Raw genomic sequence first — 11,338 nt, forward strand, 5'->3', positions numbered from 1 at the left:
TCCACCCAGAAAGGCCCCTGGACCGGGGTTTGAACCAGGGACCTGCTCGCTGAGAGGCAGCAGCTCTACCAGTTGCGCCACCGTGCTGCCCGTGGAGTAGCTCTATTTATAAAAAAAGAAATAACGTAAAAAAAATTGACAAAATGTTGGTTACAGTAGAAAATCTCATGGAGATGATTACAATTGAAATAATAAACACTAATTCAAAAAATATAATGATAAGTTGTGTGTATCGATCACCTGAGTCAAATATAGAACTATTCAAGGATCAGATCATGGAGATGCTGGACGGGAGTATTAATAAAACTGTGTTTTTGTGTGGAGACTTCAATATCGACTTATATAAAAATACAGACTCTAACATCAATACATTCATTAATTCAATGAATAGTTTAAATCTGTATCCATTAATATCTAGACCGACAAGAATCACCACTCATAGTGCCACTTTAATTGATAATATCTTTACAAACATAACTAATACAGACCACTTAAGTGACCACTTACCAGTTTTCACAATTTATGGTAAACATCAATGCATATAAAAGGAAATACAAATAAGAGAAAAATAATAAATACATCAAAAAAGGCTTTGAATAATCTAATAGACGATTTACAGAAACAAAATTGGAAGACGGTGTATGTTGATGATGTTAACGTAGCATATGATGTATTTATGAATACCTTGGTAACATTGTACGAAAAACGTGTGCAAAAAAATTATACAAAACAAAATACTGTTGATAAACCATGGATGACAAATGGGTTGAAAAATGCTTGTTAAAAAAGAACAATTTGTACTCGTGCTTCTTGAAATTGAAAACAAAAGAAGCAGAAGAAAGGTACAAAAAGTATAAAAATAAACTGGTTTGGATCATAAGAAAACATAAGAAGGAATATTATAGTAATTTATTATACAAAAGTCATGGTAATATGAGAACAACATGGCAAATAATGAATAGCGTTCTAAAAAATCATGAATCCAAATCAAGTATTCCACAATATTTTGTAAAGGATGGTAATAATATCCATGACCAAAATGTGATTGTAAATGAGTTTAATAATTATTTTGTAAATGTTGGCCCAAGCCTTGCAAACAAAATACCTACAGTAGATGCAAACGTTAATCACAAAATTACAAGTTGTACTAATAGTATCTTTTTGGAGGGAACTAACAAAGAAGAGGTAATGGATGTTGTAAATGAGCTTGCAGATAAAAGATCAAAGGATTGGGTTGACATGGACATGATGTTTGTAAAAAACATAATGAGTTATGTCATTGAGCCGTTTGTACACATCTGTAACCTGTCATTCAAATCAGGAATATTTCCAAATAATATGAAAGCAGCCAAAGTGGTTCCACTTTTTAAAGATGGGGATAAACGTGACTTTAATAATTATAGACCAATATCACTGTTGCCACAATTTTCAAAGATTTTGGAGAAATTATTTGGGATCAGATTGGATCGATTCATTGACAAACAAAACACACTAAGTAACAGTCAATATGGATTTATAAAAAATAATTCCACAAAAATGGCACTTGTTGAATTGGTGGAACAAATAACAAACACAGTTGATCAAAAGAAGAGTTGTATTAGTATTTATGTTGATTTAAGGAAGGCATTTGATACTATAGATCATGGAATTCTTCTTGACAAACTATATAAATATTGTATTAGAGGGACAGCATTAAAGTGAGTAAATAGTTATTTGGAAGATAGAAAACAATTTGATCAAATACATAACATAAGATCTAAATTTAGTAATATCATATGTGGAGTGCCTCAAGGCTTCATACTTGGACCCAGGTTATTTAATTTGTATGTGAATGACTTGGTTAATGTGTCAAACTTTTTTAGATGTATTTTATTTGCAGATGACACAACATTTATTTGTAAAGGTGATGATACAGAACAAATGCTGGAGTTAATACGGTCAGAATTTGTGAAAATCCGACATTGGTTTCTTCTAAATAAGTCATCATTAAATCTGGATAAAACCTATTACATGATACACAGTAACAGAAAAACAGATGTTCACGCTCCATTTTTGGTAGGTGGAACTGAAATTTGCAGAGTTAGTGAGGTGAAATTTTTGGGTGTTATTATTGATGAGAAATTAACATGGAAACCTCACATAAACAATTTGAGAACAAAAATATCTAAATCGATAGCAATTCTGTATAAAGAGAGTTATTCACTGATAAAGCAATGTTTATGTTGTATAATGCATAGTATATAGTAATAGTTGTTCCTTATTTGGTTTACTGTATTGAAGTCTGGGGTAACGTGTGTAAAACTATAACTAATCCTTTGTTCGTTTTACAGAAAAGAGCTGTACAAATTATTATGGAAAAAAAACAATAGATATCCGTCAAATACGTTATTTTATCAACTGAAAATTTTGAAATTCTATGATTTGGTTAATTATAACATTTTGTTGCTTATGTATAGGGCACATAAAGAAATGTTGCCCGTTAATATTCAAACAAATTTTGTTAAAAGAGAAAGTGTATATGTTCTTAAAGGTTTGAGATGTTTGTGAAGCCTTATTTTAGGACTAGTTTGAAGGAACGATCCACAATAATTCAGGGAATAGGATGTGGAATGGTTTGGATGATAATGTTAAAAATGCCAGATCACTGTATATAAGAGACTGATAAAGACGAGTTTCTTGAAAGAATATGGAAATTGTTAATATAAATCTACTTAAGTTGTTGTCTGATTTGATTTAGATGTTTGAATTTTTATGTTTTTAACTTAGCTAGATTGTTATTGTATTTGTGAATTGTATTTTAATTAAAATTTTGTAAAAATATTTTGATTTACATTAGAATTAAATAAAAAGTGGCAGTTTTCATAAGACTAGTTCTTCTTCTGCCACATTTTATTTTATTTACATTTTTTGATTGTATTGTGTGTATATATATCTTGTGTTTTATTTTTTTTTTATTGTCATGTTTTTAAATTAATAAAATTTATTAAAAAAAAAACACAATAATTGGAGAAACCACATTAGCTCGTACTGTTCACACAGAAACAAATGCCGGTTTCGGACCGCGCCACAGGTAGCACCCATAACTCACGCAAGGCTCCATGGAGCATAGGAATAAGGTGGATTCATGCAATAATATTGTATATATTTTACAAACAACATCTTTGCACATTTTGAGCTGGAGTTGTGGCATGCACAAGTTTATGCCAGTTCATGTGCGCGCCACAGCTCCAGCTCAAAATATGTTGTTCATTCAACCTTTATTTAGACAGGTAAATCCCATTGAGCCTCGAGGACTCATTTACAAGAGAGACCTGATTTCAACAAAGAATGATGACAACAATGGACAACAGCAACAACAATAAACAATTATAAAAAGTCATACTACAGTTTTTTTGTTGTTGTTGTTGTTTTTTAACAAATAGGATGGCTAAAAGAAAAAGGTAACAAAAAACAGCTAGATTCTAAGGCAAATGTAGAAAACTAAAAACATTAACATGTCAGCATTGGTCCCTGCCAGGTGTCCAACAGATTCTTAAAGTCACTTAGAGAGGTCAAGGTCGAGAGCTTCAATTGTTTTTGTAAGATATTCCAGGACACAGGAGCGGAGAAGGAGAAGGCCCTCTTGCCTAGTTCAGTCCTCGTTGAGGGAACACTGCAGGTAATAATGTCCTGAGAGCGCACGCCGTAGCTGCACTCATGCAGAGACATGTAGGAGGAGATGTATGAAGGCAACAGACCAAGAAGTGATTTAAAGATGAAAATGTACCAGTGGGAGAGTCTGTGTGAAGTTAATAATGACCAGTTAACCAGTGAATACAGGGTGTAGTAAAGGGTACGGTAGTTACAGCCAGTTATGAATCTAAGTGCACCATGATAGACAGCATCCAACATCTGCAGGGTTCTTGTAGGAGCGTTCATGTAAATAATGTCACTGTAATCAATGGAGGGAAGGAAAGTCACAGATACAAGGCGTTTCCTAGCATTCAGGGTTAGACAGGATCTGTTTCTGAAAAAGAAACCCAGTTTAACTTTCAGTTTCTTTACCAAGTTTTCCACATGGAGCTTAAAAGAGAGATGTGAGTCGACCATCCATCCATCCATTATCTTTACCCGCTTATTCCATTTTGGGTCACGGGGGTCGCTGGTGCCCATGTCCAGCAATCACTGTGCGAGGGGCGGGGTACACCCTGGACGGGTCGCAAGTCCATCACAGGGCCACATAGAGACAAACGACGCAAACAACCATTCACTCTCTCACTCACACCTAGGGACAATTTAGAGTTACCAATCAGCCTAACATGCACGTTTTTGGTCTGTGGGAGGAAACCAGAGCACCCGGAGAAAACCCACGCATGCACGGAGAGAACATGCAAACTCCACCCAGAAGGCCCATGGACTGGGGTTTGAACAAAGGACCTGCTCGCTGAGAGGCAGCAGCTCTACCAGTTGCGCCACCGTGCTGCCCTGTGAGTCGACCAAGATACCCAAATATTTATAGGAATCAACAAACTCAATGGGGACACCATTTGAGGATAAAATCAGAGGAAGAACTGCTGGGACCAACTTCCTATTTGAAAAAAGCATTCCTTTGGTTTTGTCGGCATTTAGGACAAGTTTGAGGTGGAACAAATCTGTCTGGATGTAGTTGAATGCAGATTTCAAAAGCTGGAAGCCTTAGCAACAGTTTTAGCTTGACAATAAACAACTGTGTCATCAGCATAGAAATGTATGGATGCATTAGGGATGTTTTTACCTACATTATGTATGTAGATTGTAAAGAGGGTGGGTCCTAAGACTGAGCCTTGTGGTACACCATTGTTTGTTGACTGTTAAATAACTAGAGGAAGTACAATTATGTTGAACACATTGCCTCCGGTCTGAAAGATAGTTAGAGAACCAACCAATGGTGTGTTCTGAGAAACCGATTTCTGAGAGTTTATGACTCAAGATGTTATGATCCACAGTGTCAAAAGCTTTAGACAGGTCTACGAAAAGTGCAGCACAATAATCCTTAGCATCCAGTGCTTCAACAACGTCATTAAGAACCTTCAGTGAAGCAGTGGTTGTGCTGTGTTGTTTCCTGAAACCAGATTGATGTGGAGGTAAGATGTTAAATGAGTCCAGGTAATTTTTGATTTGAGAGTTTATCAGTTTTTCTAGAACCTTGGCTAAAATACAGAGTTTAGAGATTGGTCCATAGTTGTTCAGTGAGGTGGGGTCTCCTCCCTTCAGCAAAGGAAGAACAAAGGCTGCTGTTTTTCAAGTGTCTGGGATGGAGTTTTGTCTTATTGAGAGATTGAAGATGTGGGTCACAGGGACTGTGATGATATGAGCAGCCAGCCTTAAGAAATAAGGTGGAAGTTCATCTGGACCTGCAGATTTTTTAGGATCAAGATTTTTTAACAGTTTATTGACCTCACTGACTGAGAACAGAGAAAAAGAGAAGCTGTGATTAACTGAGGATTGACTTGTAGGAGGGATTTGATTTGTAGAAGTTTGGTTATTAAGTGAAGTGGCTGATCTTCTGTTAGTAACTGTGTCAAATAAAGAACCAGAAGCAACAAAATGTTTGTTGAAACAGTTCAGGATCTCGTGCTTATTTCACACAGGAACAGAGTTAACGAGAAGTTGTGATGGGAGGTCAGATGATTGGGGGGTGCCTGAGAGAGATTTGATGGTTTTCCAGAATCTGTTGGGGTCATTTAGATTTTTGGAGGTCTCAGATAAGAAATAGTTGCATTTTGCTGCTTTGACAGCAGTTGTACATTTATTCCTCATCTGTCGAAAACTCAACCAATCAGTGTCTGAGTCAGCTGTAAAGGAAGTTCTTTTTCTTCTTTGGTGTTTTGGAAGCGCTGCTCCCGGCTTAAGAGGAGAGGATGCTGGGCGGGGGTTATGGTGAGGCTACGAGCTAACGCTAAAGCCGGTAAACTCCCCATGCCGTCTCTCTTTCTGTCGAATGTCCGCTCGTTGGACAACAAGATGGATTTACTTTGTCTGAGAGCGGGCGCCTCAGAAGAGATGAAGAAGTGTGCAGTGCTTTGCCTCACGGAAACGTGGATTACAAGCGAAACACCGGACACAGTCTTCCAGCTGGATGACAGACTTTTTTTTCGAGCGGACCGCTGCAGCGAGCTAACGGGGAAATCACGGGGAGGCGGAGTGTGCATTTACGTGAGTAAAAGTTGGTCCACGAACTGTACTGTTGTAAATAGCTCATGCTCGAAGGCTTTGGAGCAAATAACAGTGAAATGTCGGCCACATTATCTACCCCGCGAGTTCACGGTGACTTTCATCTCTGTCGTTTACATTCCTCCTGACGCTAATGCTAATGAATCACTACAGGAGCTTCATGATATCATCAGCTCGCTGCAGAGCAAACACCCCCAGGCTCTTTACATTGTAGCCGGAGACTTTAACCACGTGAATCTAAAGGACAGTCTCCCAAGCTTTAATCAGCATGTGGCGATTCCGACACGTGGAGACCACACGCTGGACCGTGTTTACACAAACGTAAAAGATGCATACAAAGCCGAACCCCGCCCCCACCTAGGACTGTCAGACCACATCTCAATCTTCCTGGCTCCTGCTTACATGCCCCCGCTGAGACGCTCCAGACCGGTACAAAAGGAAGTAAAATGCTGGATCCAGGACAGTGGCCCCATACTGAGAGATTGTTTTGATCGAACAGACTGGCAGGTTTTCAGAGAAGCTGCTGAAAATGGAGGTTCGCTTGATCTTGACCAATACACATCCTCAGTTCTGGGTTACATTAGTACATGTACTGACACCGTCTCCACTATCAGAAATGTTAAAAGCTACCCAAACAGAAAACCTTGGCTGAATGCAGAGGTGCGTACCCTGCTGGAAGCCAGGAACACTGCCTTCAGGTCTGGAAGCTCAGAGGAGCTGAGTAGGACAAGAAAAGAGCTGGTTGCTGGTATTAAGAGGGCCAAGGCCACATATGCAAAGAGGATCGAGGGTCAATTCATCTCACAAGACCCTCGGAGCATGTGGAGGGGCATTAAGTGCATAACAGATTATAAAGGAAGGAGTGAACAATGCCCCAAAGACCCATCTCTGCCTGATGCCCTCAACAAGTTCTATGCACGTTTTGAAGACCTGAACAGACCACCCAGCACCAGACTCACCTTACCACCGGATGAAGAGCATCTCAGCGTGACCTCAGCAGAAGTAAGGAGTACCTTCAAGAGGATTAATCCGCACAAAGCAACTGGCCCAGACAACATCCCTGGAAAAGTGTTGAAGGAATGTGCTGATCAGCTCTGTGAGGTGCTGGCAGACATCTTTAACACCTCACTTACCCTGGAGACAGTTCCCACCTGCCTGAAGACTGCCACCATCATCCCAGTCCCAAAAAGCTCTACAGTGACTGGTCTGAATGACTATCAGCCAGTGGCCCTCACCCCGATAGTCGCTAAATGCTTTGAAAAACTGGTCATGACTCGCATCAAAACAACCATCAACATCAACGAGGACCCTCATCAGTATGCATACCGTGAGAACCGATCAACAGAGGATGCAATCTCCTCTGTGGTTCACACTGCGCTCAACCACCTGGAGCAGAAAAACTCTTACGTCCGTATGCTCTTTGTGACTTCACATCCGCCTTCAACACCATGATCCCCCAAACCCTGATGGACAAACTATCCACACTAGGACTAATCCCCTCCATCTGCAACTGGGTACTAGACTTTTTAACAAACAGACCACAGTTAGTGTGGATCCACAACCTCTCCTCCTCCACCATAACCCTCAGCACTGGCTCTCCTCAGGGATGTGTTGAGCCCCCTCCTGTTTACTCTGCTCACGTATGATTGTGCAGCTACCCATCCAGGCTGTCACATTGTAAAGTTTGCAGATGATACAGCGGTGGTGGGATGCATCACAAACAATGATGAGTCCAGCTACAGGCAAGAAGTGGAACACCTGGAGAGCTGGTGCAGAGAGAATAACCTTCACATCAATGTGAAGAAGACAAAGGAGATGATTGTGGACTTCAGAAGGAACAAAAACACCTACACCCCCCTGAACATAAGAGGATCTGCGGTGGAAGTGGTCTCCAGCTACAAGTACTTGGGTGTACACATGAATGACAACCTCAGCTGGAGCAACAACACCACCAGCCTGATCAAGAAAGCTCATCAGAGACTCTACTTCCTCAGACGGCTGAGGTGAGCTGGTCTGGGAAGCTCAGTCCTCACCTCCTTCTACAGGTGTGCAGTGGAGAGCATCCTGTGCTCCAGCATCAATGTGTGGCATGGAGGCTGCACAGCTGCAGAAAGAAAAGCTTTGCAGAGAGTGGTGAAGGCTGCACAGAAATCTGTTGGAATCAGCCTCCCCACCATCACAGACATCTACACCTCCAGATGCAGGAAGAGGGCCACCTGCATCATGAAGGACCCCACTCACCCAGCACACACACTTTTTGCCCCACTCCCCTCAGGAAGGAGGTTAAGGAGCATTAAGTGTAGAACCACTAGACTGAGGAACAGCTTCTACCCTGAGGCTGTTAGACTCATGAATCTCTAACTAGAATAATCACTGTGAAAAACCATATCATGTTGCTGCTGATCTGTTTCATGTTGCTGCTGATCTGTTTCATGTTGCTGCTGATCTGTTTCATGATGCTGCTGATCTGTTTTAATGTTGATGTGTTCATGCGTGCACATCTGCTCACAGACTCATGTTCATGTTTGTGCTGATGTTCAATGTTTTATGTTATGAGTGCTTAGTGTATATTTAGTTGATGTTTTTCTTAGTTCATATCTTAGATGTTATTTCTGTTTTTCTTATACATTTTATTGTTGGATGTAACTGGGACCCTGTGTACATAATTTCGCTCCACCACATGTACCACATGAGGTGCGAATGACAATAAAGAATCTCTGACTCTGACTCTGACTTACAGTGGATTGCATCCATTCTGTTGCATTATTGTCTCCTTGAGACTGAACCCCATGTCTACATTTCCATAAAGGAAGTTTCACTGACGTGAAACATAAATCTGTCAATCTACGTTTGATTACTTCATGGTTTCTCAAGGATACAGATGTGTGACACAACAAACTGAATTTTGGAATTGAAATTGAATTACAGAACTGAAAATGAAAATAGTCAAGCTGAATTTTCAATACAACAAAATACAGTTTCAAAGTAAATTAATTTTAATTTAGTGGAATTCTTTTTCAAACCAATGGATTTAATTGCAAATTACGTGAATACAGATTCAGTCTGAGCAATTCAAATTCAGTTTTTATGACACAAGTTTCTGCTCATAAACATGTACCTCTTGATAACTTTTTGAACGTGAGTTACAGTCACTTTACACTGATCAGCAATGTTCACTAAACTCTCTTCACACAGCTTTTTCTATTGGAGGAGTGTGTTGGTGGTAATGGTACTTTGGTATCAGAACACCTTTTGCATTGTAAGGCCCAGCCTGGCCTGGCCTGGGTTGGCCCAGCTTGGGTTCCATCCCAGGTTCTGAGTCTTTGCATTGGGCAGTACAGCCCACTTCCAGGTCGATTTATAGAACCCGGAGACAGGGTTCCATGGGGGTTGACTGGTGCTGAAGCTTTGACATCAGCAGACTGCAGGCCACTGATTCACTGTCCTGGTTGTCCGTGCAACATTAAACAATCATAAACAACCTAACAAAAACTAGTATTAGCTTAACTTTTTACGCTGTTTTTCACACCGGCATCAGTATGATATCCTCATGCACTCTCATGCATGTTTTGTCTGTGTTTTTTCTAGAAGCACGCAATCTTTTCTAGTTCTTTAATTTTGTTATTGATGAGAGAATGAATGATGAACAATAGCATGAGCTCCATGCTTTCCATCGTTGGCTATTGTGAAAAATGATATCACTTGTGCCTCGAGCTTTCTTGTTATGACGATCCGACCCACATGCAAGAACAACCAAGGTTGTGCAGAGCCGGGGAAGACTTGGGCCAAGCTGACCATGGCTGGGAAGGACCTTACAATGCAAAAATACATTAAGTAGACATACATGGTACTGGTGCAATGTTAAATGTTAGAACCCGGTAAAGACCAGATCCTCTGTATCATGCATCTGTATCTTGAAACATATAAACCCAGAACTGGAGAAAGTGTGGACTTTGTATTTCCTACAAAGGTAGTTTTTACTCTTATTTGTTGTTGTTTTAAGGCATTAAATTCTGATTATGTCAGTCCAGACGTGTTTTGTTGGAGGTGAAACATCAAACATGAACACAACATCTGCTGCATTGAGTGAATGCTGCCTGCTGACTGGAACCAAGGGTTTTCTCATTTAACTGGGGGCTCATAAAAGAGTCAAGAATCACCTGAACTTTTTCTTATTTTTTACCTTTGCCTAGATCTTCCCCTGGATTTCAAGTTTCCCAGGTTTTCTCCTGACAAGCCCTGCACCACTGGATACTACCCCCGGCCTCCAGAGTCCTTGCTGAAGAGGTGCCAAGATCAGTTGTTAAAAGAAAAAACAAAGCACAGGGAAAAAAGTCCTCTCTGACTTTCTGCTACAAGAGAGGAATGAGCCTCCATTTTTTCTGTAGGTTTCCACCTGATACCACCAACACCTGTGGCGCACAGGCCACACCCCTCATCACCTGTTCAGAGAAACCATGTGAATGTAAGCCACAGCATCCCTCCATAACCCCTCCATCTGAAAGTTCTTCTCTGGTTTGGTGTCCTCTACAAGACACCACAAGACTATAAGATAGTAAATTTGTGTGTGTGTGTGTTTGTTTGCACGCACGTGCACACATGTGTGCATGTGTGTGTGTGTGTGTGTGTGTGTGTTTGTTGTCGTACAGTAAAATAATGTTTCCCACTGTGTTTCCACAAAACACTGTGTTTTAAAAAGCTGAATCATGACGTTTCAAGCTCTAAAATAAAGTGAACAGTTTACCTCAGAAACTCAGCCAGAGTCCTTTCAGATCTTTGAAATTGTGCGTCTGTATTTGTGTACATCCATCTTACCATGTAGTGCTATTTTTTACATCCTTGAACATGTTTTAATAACACTAAAAGGAGTTTGTTTTGTCTGTTATTTCCATTTTGGAGTGAGTTAATCTCAGTCACACATGACCAGCTTGGTACCGTCCATTGGAGAATATCTTGTAAATGAGTCCCCGAGGCTCAATGAGACTAACCTGTATAAATAAAGGTTGAATGAATTGGTGACCAACAATACTGTTGAGGAAGACTGCTAGATATCGTTTGAACCACTTTACATAACTGTGACTGATGTTTCTGGGTAATTGTGTTAAAGTGTGGTAAATGTGGTTCACTTGTGCAATATATATATATA

General features: G+C 40.1%; 1 protein-coding gene across 1 annotated transcript in view; it reads left to right on the top strand.

The window, feature by feature from the left end:
- nt5dc1 (5'-nucleotidase domain containing 1) overlaps window positions 1-10,681 on the top strand; it is a gene marked incomplete at its 5' end in the record, with an annotated part of 416,600 nt that extends 405,919 nt beyond the window's left edge. The window contains 2 exon segments of the mRNA XM_037686065.1: window positions 10,386-10,479; window positions 10,618-10,681. Of these exon segments, the coding sequence (XP_037541993.1) occupies window positions 10,386-10,479; window positions 10,618-10,681 (158 nt within the window).
- Between the last annotated feature and the right edge of the window lie 657 nt (window positions 10,682-11,338).

The sequence above is a fragment of the Nematolebias whitei genome, chromosome 12, assembly GCF_014905685.2.
Source record: "Nematolebias whitei isolate Nwh7 chromosome 12, NemWhi1, whole genome shotgun sequence".
NCBI lineage: Eukaryota > Metazoa > Chordata > Actinopteri > Cyprinodontiformes > Rivulidae > Nematolebias > Nematolebias whitei.